The sequence below is a fragment of the Colias philodice genome, chromosome 26, assembly GCF_061535455.1.
Source record: "Colias philodice isolate Cphi_HAF_F1 chromosome 26, ilColPhil1 Martin Lab GWU primary, whole genome shotgun sequence".
Taxonomy (NCBI): Eukaryota; Metazoa; Arthropoda; class Insecta; order Lepidoptera; family Pieridae; genus Colias; species Colias philodice.
This window is the reverse complement of record NC_143111.1, coordinates 730,201-746,256: the sequence shown is the minus strand read 5'-3', so window position 1 is coordinate 746,256 and position 16,056 is coordinate 730,201. Positions and strand designations below refer to the sequence as shown.

Below are 16,056 nucleotides of genomic sequence, written 5' to 3'. Positions count from 1 at the left end.
TATATTCTATTAAATGTATAGAGTCAATTATTAAATTTTACTTTACTTTGAAATAAACTGGCCTAAGTTGTACCTAAACAGTTGTTAATATAATATTTATTTTATTATACTGTTAGTGTAGTGTGTAAATTGTCTATTTATTAATAATAATGTACGTACGAATGACTGGTAATGTTATTTATTTTTTTCTACAGTACAATTAAACAATATGAAGAATTATCGAGTTTCATTGTATTCTAACATCCCTAACACAAAACTTCTCATGAGTTTTATTCCCGTGTCCCCAAAGGACCATGATCTAGAATGGCGGCCATTTGCATTTTATGTCATTATTGACAACCTGTGCTCTCAGTTGAAATGCGAATACTTACGTGAAAACTCATTAAATTTGATTCATCATTTTATCTTATGTCAAACCGCATATATTAATGATTCAATGTTTATGAATTATAGAGTGCATTGCTCTGTATTTTACGATTGGAAAAGCAATAAATGAAACACATCGGAATATTATAATAATATTTTTTATTATATTTACAAACACGTTATTGTACAGATAACGTAACTATAAAATTGTTATAATTTAAGTTTTAACAATATTAAAGAAAGGATCATTCTAAAAATAAATAATTAAATAATAAAAACAAAGACACTGAAGTGTTTTCTTTTCACGACTTTATACTTAAAATTTTACAAATTTTAAACAATTGAGTTTACTTAGTTGCAGACTGTACATACAATTTGAATTTATACCTATTGTCTTATTTAAAAACAAATTGATAATAAACTAAAAATAAACAAATAAATAGGTGCTAAAATATCTAATAAAAATTTTATCATATAATTTCACAGCGAATTTCGTCGCACAATGACTAAGCGTTTCATTTTAGCTTTTACATGTCTAAAACCAAGTCTAAAACGCAACGAATACCTACTGCCGTATAGAAAATAGAAATTATAAAATTAATCCTCATACTAAGTATGTAAATAATACATTTTAGAAATTTTCAAATATTAATAATTCCATTATTCCTAATTGCTGAACGAAAATTCGTAGGTACTACAAAACAGCCTTCACTTCCTAGTTAGATGCCCGTAATTTGTATACGAAATACAATAGTCTGTAATACTCTACAAAATACACTAATTATTATTATTTATTACATAGTATACTAGCAATCGAACCAAAACCTAGTTACACTACACATCTATACCAACAGGAACAGTAAATATAGAGTCATATGAATATTATATCGCTCTTATATTTGAATCGAACGCAGTCTGCGAACGGATATTGGTAGCAGTAAATAAAATTACAGCGGTAGCACCTGGTGCATTGACGCATGTATCCAGGCCTTTATATCGTATAGATATACGATCCGATTTTAGATTTAGTACTATATTCCAATAAACAGGACATACCACGTAAATTTAAAGTTATGTTAACATTTTATTGATAGAATAGTTGCAATTGTAATTAACTTGTATTTTGTAGTTACGAAGTAGTATACAGATTACAGTATTATAATATTATCTGTGACTATACAAAAACTCATAAATGGGTTTATAAAAAAATGATACAATAGTATACTCTCAATTAGTATTTAATTGACAATTAAGAATATGTTATAATTACAAAAATACTCTAGCTTACATTTCTACACAAAACAGTGTTCATAATTAGTAGGTACGTACAAAATTCATTAAACTAAAAATTAATTTTCTACAAAGAAAATATTAAATAACTAATAACTAATTTAGCTGGACGAATACAATCTTGCGTAAAATGCAACTTAGTTTTGGTAAAATACAACATTACTTCCTTTCATTCTCGAAATCCTCTTGGCAATAATAACCAAAGATTCGCAGGAACAAAATGTCCTACCATTTACAAAATCAAGGAACGTGATCCGCAAATCGTAGTCTAAGTGGGGTTAGGATGCGATTCAGAGCTTGGTTCCGTATGCTCCTCCTCAGGTTCGCGGATGACGTCACGGCGTCTGCGATTCCTCCGGTTGCGAAATTCGGCGAACTGTCGGCCGAGGGAGTCGTCGAACATGTCCAGTCGGCGGCGGCGATCCTCCACGCTGGCTGACACATTTGAAGCACTTGCTGCGCTCGTCACTTTCTCTTCCGTGTCTTTTTCTTCGTCCACTTCCTGGAATAAGAAATAAAATTACAGATACAGGAATCTAAAGAATTAGTGTATTTAAATTTTTGTTCGCAGTTTGGTGTATAAAAGGCACATAATAGAGAAATTGAGTTCTTATCTTTAGGTAGATTTAATTTTCCAAGTAGGTACAAATGCGAACTAAAACATACTATATTTATGACACACATGTAAATTTCTGTAATTAAATGTGTATTTCTACAGTAAAAAAAAGTCTTTAAGCTTTATATGTATTAGGGAATTGCTTGCGGATTTCATTCGTAACATTCCTACGTGAGCCGAGGTGGAGAAATTGCCAAATTGCGGCAATATTTCGCCCAGATTTGCACAAATTATTCCGCTAATTTACGTAAATGGCTAATTACTCTTATACCTAATTTTACCATAAATCAATTAAATGCTATGTACATATCCATACAAAATATCAGGGTTAGATTGTTAGGATTTAAATAATACAAATTAGTTTTAGTAACTAGACCTAGCTACACGATGTTTAATAAATTAGTAAAACTACAGAGATGGCAATCAATTAAGGCTAATTACCTATATAAAATGATTCAGGTATTATTTTTCAGGTTTATTTTCAAATTATCTATGCTTACCTACAAATATTTAAGTAGTAACTAATTATAAATACGACTTTCGTTTATAAATGTTATCAATTATGTGTTGAATATAACAAATAAAAGGAGATATCTTTTTTTTTTAATGGACATAATTGTACCTTTATTTCTGCAAAGGTGACTGGCATAGTGTGGTGCCGCAAGCGCGGCTCGTTGCGGCGCCGGCGCCTGCCGCGGGTCAGCGCGGATGCCGCCGCGGGGTACACTGCGTCCATACCTATTTGTTTACATAGATAATGGCTTAAATATAATCTGTGTTCCGATAATATGAATCATTATCTATGCATAACAAATTTCGGCGTAATCGATCCATATGTTCATGTGATAGAGCAGCAATCTATATGTATTTAAATGTCTGATACATATATAAAATTTTTTGAATGTAGGTATTTATGAAGCAACTAGCTTATTGACCATTGTACGGTAAATATTAGCCTATGTCCTATCCTAAACTTAATACTATCGTTGTTCGAAATTTCATCAAAATCAGTTCATTGGTTTAAGCGTAACATGCGCGACACAAAGCGTGACACAAAGAGATACATATTTTCAAATTAATAATAAGTACTAATATTAGTAGGAATTAAACACTGAATGAAAATAAATAAATAAATAATGTAGTTAATCTAAAACAACCCCTCTGGCTCTATCAGTCACGGATCACCGTTATTTAGGGTGCACTCACACACATCAGTCACCGTCAAGTCACCGATGACTGATCGGTGACGGTTTGTGTACGTATCCACAAACACCAGTCACCGTCATGTTGTCCGTCAGTCACGTCGCCGGTTTGACTGAATCATTGAACACATACATCAGGTTAGTCAGTGATTAGACGTGTGTCACGCTAGAGAACATGTAGCAATTATTGACGGTAGCACGACGCTGACTGAACTGAGACGTGACGGCACCGGGTGAGTGGGGATAAAAGTATGATACATGTATGGAAAGATTATTTGACGTGCCTGACCGGTGACGTCACTGATAGATTTCGTGCCGGCGACTGTCGTGTGGGAACAGAGTCATACTAGAACTATTGATACATATTTTTTTTTAATCCTGTCCGGTGACGTGCCGTGACGGTGACTGATGTGTGTGAGTGCACCCTTAAATACTGATAGAGCGGTCACTTTTAATTTTATTTCACTGTTTCTCATATTAAATAGAAACAGAACGAAAGAGAAAAAACTAACTAAATCGTATCTAATAGGTATTTAGAGTTATATTTATTGAATAAAAGAAAATTAGGTTCTAAACAATTATTAAAAGAAATACTTATTTTTAACGATACGACTAATAAATTCTGAAAAGCGGATGTTATGTTGTGAAGAAAGCTAACGAGCTGCGGAGCTATTAGCTATCGTGTTTTAATTTTGCCAATGTAGTTTTATAATGCTTCCTCTTTCAATATATTATTTAGATGTTTACAGAGGCAATTTTAAAGAAACGTACCCATCTAATAATAATAAAACAGATTTTATGAATATTTATAAAATTGCGATGAAAAAGAGCGCTCGAAATAATTTTCACAATAAGTTTAAAAAATCACACATTTAAATATGCTATAAAATAAATTAACCAAGTAACAGATGGTAATGACAATGATAGTCATACGTTAGCCAACACTTGCTCTCCTATAAGGTCAGTAAAAGTAATAAGTAAAAGTATATTGATAAAAATTCGGCGTCCTTGGTACAATGGTTTGCGCATGAGCACTACAACCGAGAGTTTCAAGGTTCAATCCCGATGTATCATAATCAAAAGGGCGAAGACTGATTGGCAAGTGAAATAGATAAAATCTGAACTAAAGAATACTTTAGTTTTAAATTGACTCTCCAAATCAAGCCAGAAATAAAGCAAAGATTAATTTATCTAAATATGTACAAATATTAATGAAAATCCAATCCTTATTGTATGTTTGTAACTAACACACAACAAATCACATGAAATTGAATATTTGAATAGATTTACTGAACATTACATAGAGCATAGAGCATTAAATAACCATAAATAATCAATTAAACTGTTGCCAGGTAGCTACAATATGTTTCAATTAATGTACACACTACAGTATAATATACTCACCGCTGTAGCAAATGCTCACTCCACTATTAAATGGCACTGCACTTAATCACTTCCACACACGCGAAGCAAATATGATCAATACGCATAATACAAGTAAATGTAAAATAGTACGCGACGCCCAACGAAATTATAAATATCGCACGTTCACTCCAGTCTCCACGCGAGTGCACTATCGTGTCGGCCGGCCCGATCCATTTATGCAAATCATGCAAACTGTGAAATTAACCGCGCTTTTTTCCCGAGAAATCGACATGTTTTGGTGTGTGACCGCGTAATATGGCACACTGCCAGCGCCTCACGGCCGCGTTTCATAAACAAAACGAGCACTTCGATAAACAAAATACAGGGAAAATTGTTTATAAATATGCAAATAGAACTTATGTAAAGAGTTACATTTATTTGCCTTTCTTCATCTCAATCGATAGCTTTGTTAAAAGAGTTTGTTTAGTTGAAACGTCTTTGATTACATACGCTAACCGTACCGGCGCTGTATTACATTGTGACGCGGCTTTCAGCTCGCTTCAATGTTGCGGCAGTGCGTTACTTTCCTTGGAGCTAATAGCGTAATGTTTCATTGGATTTCCAGACAGATAATAATCTGAAGCCCTAGTTCAATAACCTGAGCTGATAATGTCATTTTAATCGAAGGTTACGTGATTGGAAGCTAGGAGTGGGTTTCGTTACCGTTGAATAATTTAAATTTTAAATAAACAGCTTAAGCGTGATCAATTTACAGTTGAATTACAGTTTAGTGTGATAAATCCAGATTACGAATTTGAATTTCTATTGACACTATTCTGCCCAGTGTTATAATCTAGACTCTAGATTATAACACTGGGCAGAATCTCTAGATTCTAGAGTCATAAAAGCTAATAATACATATTATCACATATCCTGAAATCAGAAGTTGCAACCACTAACAGCCAATACTACTGTACTTTGAAATAGAGTCTAAAATATTATTTAGACGTGACATGCATGTACATGGTGCCGTATTTCCTTTAACTATAACGTAACGTAACGGCACCAGTCTTGTACAGATTAAGGAAAAAATTGAAGTTTTTTGCAAATTTCTCGTAGGTTTTTTAACTTTATTGGATATTGTTTAGTTATACCTTTAGTTCTATGTTAGTTTAACGTAACCAATGTTAGAAAAAAGATTACATTGCATAAATAATGAAGTTATTTATAAATTAAAAAACCACTTTTTTGCACCAGTGTTGGACAGTGAAAAATCTAATGATGGACACCCAGTTTTGGACAACATCCAGTTATGAACACCCATTTATGGACTGTACCTAATGTCGTTTCTACAGTTATTTACACTTGGAGAAGACTTATAGCTGTTATCAATAGAATCTTGAAAATGATGATTGGAATACAATAAATCGGGGATGTATTTATAAAAAATAGTACTTATTAATTATTTTGCATAACAATTGCATTTTTCTAGGCAAAAATTGGACAAATGCATCGTTAAATACGAGTTATGTCCGTTAAGAAACACCAATATGGTTTTTTTCTCAATAAGTCAGGGATGAAAAATATAACTAAAAAAATGTGTGCGTGTACTAGAGTACACACGTAAGAAGTGAAACTTCTTTATGTCCTTATTTTTCAAAAAATAATTTACTATATACATTATACAATATTAAAGAAATACGTTAGTCACACGCTCGTCGCTACCTACTTAAATATTTACACCGGCCGCTGCTGCAACTCGCTCGCTTCGCTCGCTCGGCTCGTGCGGTAGTTCAAAAGTTAACCTAAGATGCTCGTCGCTTCGCTCCTCGCTACCTATTTACATATTTACACCGGCTGCTGCTGCAACTCGCTCGCTTCGCTCGCTCGGCTCGTGCGGTAGTTCAAAAGTTAACCTAAGATGCTCGTCGCTTCGCTCCTCGCTACCTATTTGAATATTTACGCCGGCCACTGCCGCGACTCGCTCGCTTCGCTCGCTTGGCTCGTGCGGTAGTTCAAAAGTTAACCTAAGATGCTCGTCGCTTCGCTCCTCGCTACCTATTTAAATATTTACACCGGCCGCTGCTGCAACTCGCTCGCTTCGCTCGCTCGGCTCGTGCGGTAGTTCAAAAGTTAACCTAAGATGCTCGTCGCTTCGCTCCTCGCTACCTATTTAAATATTTACACCGGCCGCTGCTGCAACTCGCTCGCTTCGCTCGCTCGGCTCGTGCGTTAGTTCAAAAGTTAACCTAAGATGCTCGTCGCTTCGCTCCTCGCTACCTATTTGAATATTTACGCCGGCCACTGCCGTTTTCAGCTTATAAAGGATTTCGACTTAGGCGGATTTTGATTGGACAGAGAGTTTGAGGTTTATTCTTATAAATTTTGAATTCATAAAATTATAATTGAACACCTGACACCAATCAAGCAAACACGTGTTTACGTGAGTCATAGATTTATTATCGTATACTCCTAAAATGTTTTCTAAGAAACAATAGTGTACTTACATTGTCGGCACGTTCTTAAAGTCGGTAACTTATTTTTGTTCGAACAATAGAGGTAATAAATTCCTAATGATCAAGTTGTAAAGGTTGTAAAATAAAAAAAATATTCTATATTAAAACGTAAGTATGTATATATAATATGTGCGTCATTAATTTCTGACTGTTTCGAAATTTGGTGCAAAATAAAATAGTGTGTAAATAAAATTTGTAAAAAATCAATAAAATAAAACAATTGAGTAAAGATCTATAGGCATATTATGTATGTATTTATACAAGATATGTATATTATATATTTATACAGGGAACTTCTCAACGTGTTATCTATGAAATTATACTTTTACTCAATTGTTTAATTTTATTTACACACTGTTTTATTTTGCACCAAATCTCGAAACAGTCAGAAATTAATGACGCACATAGTACATAATATATACATATTAAGACAGAGGTTAAGCTTAAATAACTTGAAAAATAAATAACATGATCACGCCCACGTGTTGGTGTTTTAAAAAATTCAATCAAAAACTGAGGTTAACTTTAAATACAATTTTAGAAAAATAAATACCACAATCAACATTCAAGTATTAGAAAAAATTGATACCATAATTCCACCCACGTGTTAGTGTATTGAAAAATACAATCAAAAAGTGAGGTTAATCATAAATAACTTAGAAAAATAAATACCATTATTACACCTAAGTATTAGAAAAATAGATATAATTACTTATTTACTTTTTTTAGAAATTCACTGGAATTAGAATTAAAACAAACCCTTTGATTTTGCTGATCACTTTAATATAACATGTATATAGTCACGAGTACGGCGTAACGCAAAAATGTAACGCGCGCGGCGTAACGCAAAAAATGTAACGCGCGCGGCGTAACGCAAAAAATGTCTCACAAAATTTTTGTCCACCCCCGATAAAGAAGTTTCACTTCAAAAAGTACTGCCATTCCATCCATTTTGGGACTTCTTCTTCTTCGTCATATCACTCTAGGGGGGTAGATGTTACCCGCTTCACGATAGTCCGCCATATCTCTCTGTTTCCTGGCATTCCGCTACACTCGTGAAGTGAATCGCCAATCTGAATCCGCCAGCAGCCTTAATCTGATCGGTCCATCGATATGGATTACAAATTGTAGCACGAGGCAAAAAGCTTTTTTTAAACTGTTGTCAAGATGGTGTGGATGAAATTTAAGCGTGTGTGCTATTTGGTGGTGGAATTTAGCAGCAGACAACGATCCAAACAGTTCATCAGAGAACTCTCTATGATAGATGCGTTACAATACGTATAAGTATGCGACTTCTCTACGCAGTGATAGAGAATGAAGCCGAGAACGAGTCGCACAGCACATAATGACCCATTGTTCTAAAATATATTCTTCATGTTTAGATAGATATTATGTTGTTGGACCCATTAGTGTAATTTTAACAAAAAATATCACTGTCCATTATAGGAACCAAAGCAAATCCAGTCATGGACAATTGTTGTACAATATTGGAACCCTTTGTTTGAAATGGTCGTGATAGGTATATTATTAATCAGAAAGAAAAGACAATACAGAAAAGCGCATGTAATTAATACCTTTAAAAAAAGTTTATTTTCGACATATGTCCATAAATGGATATATCCTTAGAATTAAATCCAGTTATGGACACTGATGAATTTTATTTAAACAACATAACCTATCATGATACTAAATCGTGTAATATTTCGTACACTTAACTACTATAAATAAAAGTAATATCAAATTTTGCTGACATTTATACAAAAATTCTTATAACCAAAATTGTGTCTTCACTTCCTTAAGGATTTTCTTAGTAAAAACGGATTTCTTCGAAACGAGTCGCAGCAACTAAACATTACGTTCTGCCATCTTCAAACATTTTGGCCGAATAAGATGAAATGTCGTATTTTGATAGCTTATGAACCAAACTTTTATTTTAAGTATTGCCAAATTATATAACGTTAATTTTGGTCTTAATATTTAAATTTAATATTTATTTTGTCCATTACTGGATGCTTGTCCACGACTGGTGCCGTTACCTTACCTAATAATATTATTATAATCTAAACAGTAAATACCAACACATATTATAATTATGATAATATAAGGTAAGAGGATGCAGTGACAGCACTCAAATGGATTCTGCGAGTGCTCTTGCTTTTATATTGTCGTATAATAAAGTCGATTCTGAACGAAAAGAGAAAATCATAATTTACGAATGAGAAGTGAGAACACATCTGATTTGCTATGTGTAAAATAATATTTAATAAGCCAGCTAAAACTACTTATTTGCCTGGTGGATCTTTAAAAAACCAAACCTATATGTATTTTAAATCTATCAATATTAAAATTGAAAAGCCTGCTTTTAATATAGAAAGTAGTCCATTTTTATTAAATGCATAATATGGATTACACTGAACCAAAATAGTAATTTTTACAATTTTTGTCCGTCTGTTTGCTCCGACTAATCTTAGGAACGGCTGGACCGATTTTGACGGGACTCTGACTGACAGATAGCTGTTGTTATCACTACATAGTATAAAACAAAGTCGCTTTCCCTGTCCCTATATCCCTATGTCCCTATGTCCCTTTGTACGCTTAAATCTTTGAAACTACGCAACGGATTTTGATGCGGTTTTTTTTAATAGATAGAGTGATTCAAGAGGAAGGTTTATATGTATAATAACATCCATTAAATAGTGGAGAAGTACTGTTATTTTTGAGGTTTCTAATGTGATGTCGTAATTTTTTACATATTTTCCGCTTACATTGCAAACGCAGGCTGAACCCTACGAGTTTTATCAAAATAATGTACTAAGTATTATACACATTGAAAAGGTCTACAGAAAAGTCCGCGATGGTATATGTCTATCTCTTATGGATAACCCACAATAACATTTTTTTGTCATTTACTTTTTACGACAAATAATGGCTAATATTCGATGCGATTTTAACCAATACAGCATTAATCCTTAACCAATTAAATACCTTGAATACATTGTTCATTTAATATAGATCTATATGGCCCTTTACACCGTATGATTTAAGTGATTATTTTCGAAGATATTACAGATTTAAAAATTGCGGGACGTAGCGTTTGCGGCGATACCGGCCGGCCGCCCGGCTATCGGGCGAGTCGAGCGGGCCGCTATGTTTTTAATTTTATATACCTACAACCATCTACAACGTTCACAGTTTTTCTGTAGTGTATTTTGTATCAGTATTGCACCCGTGCGAAGCCGGGGCGGGTCGCTAGTAAGGAATAAGTTTAAAAAATTTATAAGTCATCATCCATAGAATACATCTATTTTATTAACTATTAATTACATCTATTTTATTAACTACATCTCTATAAAATATAATGTTTTAACGAGTATGATCGGTCGATCCTTGGTGGAGAAATAATATCTACTATAAATCAAATCGTAATTGGGTAAAAAAATGTGTACGTGTACACACGTAAGAAGTGAAACTTTTTATGACCTTATTTTTCAAAAAATAATTTACTATATATGCAACTTTACAGAAATACGTCGAATCACGCGTGGTAGGGATAAGAAAAAGATGGCACGTAACGGAAAAATATCACGAGTAACGAAAAAATGTTACACTAAATTTTTTTCCAACCCCGATAAAGAAGTTTCACTTCAATAATAATAAGCTAAATTTATGATCTATCTGATTCCTGCTTAAATTTATAGCTTTCAAAGAAAACCCGCATAGTTCCCGTTTCCGTGGGATTTCCGGAATAAAACTTAGGTTTTAAGAGGGTAACTTGGATTAACACATAGGATATTAGTATCCTATGTGTTAATCCAAGTTACCCTCTATATGTATGCTAAATTCCATTGTAATCGGTTCAGTAGTATTTGCGTGAAAGAGTAACAAACATACACATACAATATGATACACATCCTCACAAACTTTCGCATTTATAATATTAGTAGGATATGGTAGGAAGTAGGATAGGATATCTGTCAATAATAATAAATGATATCTGTTTAAACACAAAATATATAATTGCAGCGTTTGTTTGTTTGTTTAAACGCGGCGCTCTTATTACAGAAACTATGTAAAGGTAGCATTCGGATCTGGGCGGTCGCGACCCGGCAGCCGCTGCCCCGCAGCCGCGACCGTGGTCGCGCCGTACCGCTTCGTAGGGAATTGTATGCGACAGTGTCCGACGCAAGCGACCGAGCCGCGCGGCCGAGGGGCGTGGCCTGCTCGCGACTTTGGCAGCGCCGCCAGGCCGCTCCGGGAGCAGTACGGTCGCGCTGCTGGCGACGTTTACCGATGAAAACGACGAGTTTTTAGTTGAATTAATTGCTAAAAATCCACCACTTTACGATCCTCGACTCAAAACCTACAAGGATAATGTTATGATAAAATAAATCGATTTTATTCCTCTTTGATGATAGTAAGACCAACATTATTTGATCGTCCTCTTCTTCGTCCTCTTCTTCGTCCTCTATCAGTCTCTTCACGAGTTCTCGCTTTCGTATATTTGACTATTATTTTGACTGAGTGCTGTTTGACTACTGCGCGTGGCAGTCGCTGCCCGGGTCGCGGACGCTGTTATCCGTAAGCTTCTGGCAGCGCCGCACAGCAGTGACAATGTTCCCGGCTGCAGGGCCGCGGCTGCCAGGTCGCGACAGCCCAGATCCGAATGCTACCTTAAGTAGTTACTTAGGACCAATTTCAAAAAATATTTTACCGTAATAGGGTAGGTACATGACTACATGATCGCTGACGTAGCTCGGGTTAATTGTTATTAATAAACAGTTATGTATTATTTTTTATTTATTTATGTATTAAATAATTTAATAAAATAAAGTGTTCTAAGTTAATTTTATTTCTTTTCATCTGATATGGAACTACAGGCATATTATAAAAAATGCCCCTATGACAGGGGTAGGGTACTAAGTGCTAGTCGCTCTAAACTAGTAACAAAAGCCAAAAGATTATTTTGAAATTTATGTCTACCTCTCTGTATTCCGGCTTTCACGCAAAAAATTACTAGACGGATTTTGACGAAACTTTTTTTGATACTAGTTGTACATGTAGTCTTGTATAGTTAAGGAGATATATTATTCCACTACAATCTTATTATATTTATTATTCCAGTTGTAAATATATTTTTAGTTTTTGTTCCGTGGCTGTAAAATAACAAAGTCGTAATAAGTATGTACTATTTACTCTATATTTTGCACTATCAAATGTCAATTGTCAATGTCAAAACTCGAATGCTCTGTTTGAAGTTTGAAAATTGAACCTGTGAATTGTGATGTGATCGGTGATTTGTTTTGCCCCTTGTGTATGTTCTAACGAAAATATTTGCACATTTTTGTTACAGAAGAAATACAATAAAAATATATCAAAATGAGTTACATGTTAGGGCATCTTCACAATGGTTGGCAGGTGGATCAAGCCATATTATCAGAGGAGGATCGCGTTGTAGTAAGTGCATATTGTGAACTTTCTAGATTGATACCAGAACAAACACTGGATCAAACATTACTTAAAAAAATATAGAATACTTGATTTACTATGCTATTTCCTTAAAATGTGTATCTATTCATTGTGTATTACATAAAATACATCCATAGAATGCTTTAGAACTGATTATAATGAAGATATCGCCAAATATATAATATGTATATATTTACTCTTTTGAATGTGAATTTTCAGGTAATAAGATTTGGTCATGACTGGGACCCTACCTGCATGAAAATGGATGAAGTATTATACAGTATTGCTGAAAAAGTAAAGAACTTTGCTGTCATTTATCTAGTGGACATTACAGAAGTTCCAGATTTTAATAAAATGTAAGTAATTTCACCTTTAAATTAAAAAACGTGTTTTGAATAATTGAGGATGTTCAGTTTATTAGATCTATTTGAGCTAAGTCATTATTGAAAGTTTCATACACTCATTTACCAATATTTCTGCTAAGCAGTAATTGCTTGATAGCATAATATCTATGAGATATTAAATGAATTCTAAACAAGATTATCTTTTTAATATATTTATAAACTTTCAGGTATGAATTGTACGATCCTTGCACAGTTATGTTCTTCTTCCGAAACAAACACATAATGATTGACTTGGGCACTGGTAACAATAACAAAATCAATTGGCCACTAGAAGATAAACAAGAAATGATAGATATTATTGAGACAGTGTACAGAGGAGCTCGGAAAGGCAGAGGTCTTGTGGTATCACCTAAGGATTACTCTACGAAATATAGATATTGAAGCAACCATTTCGGCTATATTGGAATTTTTCTTCGACGTCTGTTTGGACAGATATTGCGTTTGGGGAAATGTGATGATGTGACATTAGATGTAATTGTACAAATTATGATAATTATTAAAATATAAGTTTTAAAGACCAACTGTTGTTTTATTATTTTTCCTTTCATAAAAATAATTTTAAAATCTGATGAAAACTTTTAAAGAGAATAGACCATAAAATATTTAGTTCGAGTAAATTGTCACTTATTATTTCACTATCCTATTCACATATATTATTAAACTAGCGGTCCGCCCCGGCTTCGCCCGTGGTACATGTTTACGTTTTCTCTACATAAGAACCATCCTCGTACTTCAAGGAATAAAATAAAAAAAGAATTATCGAAATCGGGTCAGCCGTTCTCGAGTTATGCGCTTACCAACACATTTTGCGATTCATTTTTATATATAAGAAGATATAACTGTTATATACCTACCTATATATTATCTATGCCCAGTAACTCAAGTATGTAGTCTTCAAGTATTATTATTTTTGTATTGTTGTTTGTACAAAAATAATAATACTTGGAATATGAATAGTGCAACCTAAATGGTTTCTAATAAAACCGAAATAAGATTTGGTAGAAAAATCTGATTGTACTAGTAGTTCTCAAAATTAAAAAACGTACCTATAGATTACTAATTATATTATTCGCCCGCGTAGTCAAAAAACCCCGTATAGTACCCGTTCCCGTGGATTTACGGAAAAAAATGGTTGGATTGTAATTGGTTCAGTAGTATTTGCGTGAAAGGATAACAAACATACATATGCATACATTAATTCTCACAAAATTTCGCATTAAGTAGGATAGGATTTTATTATTGGCACAAATGCATTAGAATATCAATTCAAGATAAATAAAACAATAAAATGCTTTTAAAAACACATTTATTCAGTCTTCAAGAGACAAAAATGGGAGTTTACTCATATTGTAAAGGAGTCAGGACTAGTAGCAAATGCTTTGCCTTGTACATACAACCTTGTAAATCTTCATATTATATTAGAGGGTAGTTTGATCACTTCACACACACACAAAATATAGAAATGTGAGTGATGCAAATTAATACCTTGAATACAGACACATAGGGTTACTTTTTGCAAGTTTTATACAATACTATACATGGGTGGTTTTATAAGACCTGCATTTTATTATCTTTGAAGTATATCTTACTACATTCTCCATGGCTAGAATGTCCTTTTTTCTTCACTCCAGAAACTTTAAAGTGTTAGTTTGAAAGAAATATTTCTGAACTTAAATTAATACAAAAAAAGCAACTCCTTAACAGTAGGTATAGCAGAAAATAAAACTACAAGTGTAGTTCTATCTATTTGGAATCGATGTACAGTCAGCAGCTGCAAACTAATACAACAAACAAGATTTTGTTCAGCAAATATCTTGAGAAAGTCACGTGCGGAGTTAATAGTCTTGATACTTTGTTCAAATGTACTTTTGATCATAATGAATCGGATACACGGCGATGTGAAATTGTGACTAGACACCGCCGAATACCGTGACCACGAACTCCGCACTGTTTACAACATTAAATAAAGTATTAAAAACGTTTCATTGCGCTATAGTACCGACAACATAAAAGTAGTACGATACAAAATGCATAATACTTGGTTTGTAGAAAAGTATCAAGTTTATAAATTATGAAAAGTATATTATAAACCGTCATTTTTTATACATAAATGTATGATCAAAGAAATTGTATCAAATTCCAAGTATCATGCAAATTGAACAGTAGACATAACTTTGTTATGTTTTTTGTAAGGGACAGTAATAGCGCATTCGGAGTCCATATTAGTAGCAAAGTCCAGTTGGTAGTTTCCTTAATTTTTATGCGGTTAATAATAGTTGTCAGAACGTAGACCGTACTATTTAAATGTAGGTCAATAGGCATAAATACATTTTTTTAAACAAATTGAGCTTTTTTATCATTTTTCAGGCAATTTTTTTTGTTATTTATATAATTCGTTCAGAAAGTATCTTAATAATTGACATCTTCTCGAATACAATCTCAATCTTTATATCTACCGAATCAATAATTTGTGTATTTTAGTACTTCCATAAAAAAAACAACATTATAACCGCACAAAAACATCTAATTCTTCGGCTCTTCATCATTCCTGTTAGTATTTACTGTCCAATCATGTGGTGCTGGTGCCCAAATGGAAGCCAGTGAACGGAACGGGTCGTAGGGGCGCGGTTGTGGGGCGAAGCCCGGGGGTGGCCGCACGGGGGCTCCGCCCCAGCCCCACGCATCACATGTACCACCCCATACGGAACCGAGCGTGTTGTAGGTGGGTGTCTCGTCTGAAAAAATAATAAAATTTAATTACACAAGCAAGTATAAATTAATGTTTGTTAAGCAAGCGTAATCTAATAAATGTTTATAAAATTTGAAGGTGT

General features: G+C 33.8%; 3 protein-coding genes across 4 annotated transcripts in view; 1 reads left to right on the top strand and 2 right to left on the bottom strand.

The window, feature by feature from the left end:
- LOC149476720 (uncharacterized) overlaps positions 1–5,262 on the bottom strand; it is a 71,935-nt gene extending 66,673 nt beyond the window's left edge. Inside the window, exons 1-3 of one of the 2 annotated variants that reach the window (XR_016317707.1) lie at positions 4,879–5,262; positions 2,895–3,010; positions 1,747–2,158 (exon numbers count right to left, since the gene is read on the bottom strand). Coding sequence is in view for 1 of the 2 variants with exons in the window: in XM_089711265.1 (XP_089567391.1) it covers positions 1,925–2,158; positions 2,895–3,008 (348 nt within the window). In the remaining variant the exon portion in view is untranslated. Of the gene's footprint in view, positions 1–856; positions 2,159–2,894; positions 3,011–4,878 lie in introns of those variants that run through there. The other variant, XM_089711265.1, reaches the window with a different exon arrangement.
- Positions 5,263–12,604: 7,342 nt separating this feature from the next.
- On the top strand, positions 12,605–13,746 carry Dim1 (thioredoxin-like protein Dim1). Its single transcript, XM_089711315.1, has 3 exons — positions 12,605–12,809; positions 13,041–13,177; positions 13,393–13,746. Exons 1-3 carry the CDS (start codon positions 12,732–12,734, stop codon positions 13,604–13,606), a joined length of 429 nt encoding a protein of 142 aa, XP_089567441.1. The 5' UTR covers positions 12,605–12,731; the 3' UTR covers positions 13,607–13,746.
- Positions 13,747–14,517: 771 nt separating this feature from the next.
- Tmem131 (Transmembrane protein 131) overlaps positions 14,518–16,056 on the bottom strand; it is a 50,698-nt gene continuing 49,159 nt past the window's right edge. The window contains exon 23 of the mRNA XM_089711124.1: positions 14,518–15,960. Within this exon, the coding sequence (XP_089567250.1) occupies positions 15,749–15,960 (212 nt within the window). The 3' untranslated portion in view covers positions 14,518–15,748. The remainder of the gene's footprint in view (positions 15,961–16,056) is intronic.

Excerpts from the sequence above, each read along its gene's own strand:
- Dim1 (XM_089711315.1), top strand. The coding sequence starts at position 12,732 with ATGAGTTACATGTTAGGGCATCTTCACAATGGTTGGCAGGTGGATCAA. Across the intron at positions 12,810-13,040 it reads CAGAGGAGGATCGCGTTGTA|GTAATAAGATTTGGTCATGA; the intron begins GTAAGTGCATAT and ends GTGAATTTTCAG. Across the intron at positions 13,178-13,392 it reads GTTCCAGATTTTAATAAAAT|GTATGAATTGTACGATCCTT; the intron begins GTAAGTAATTTC and ends ATAAACTTTCAG.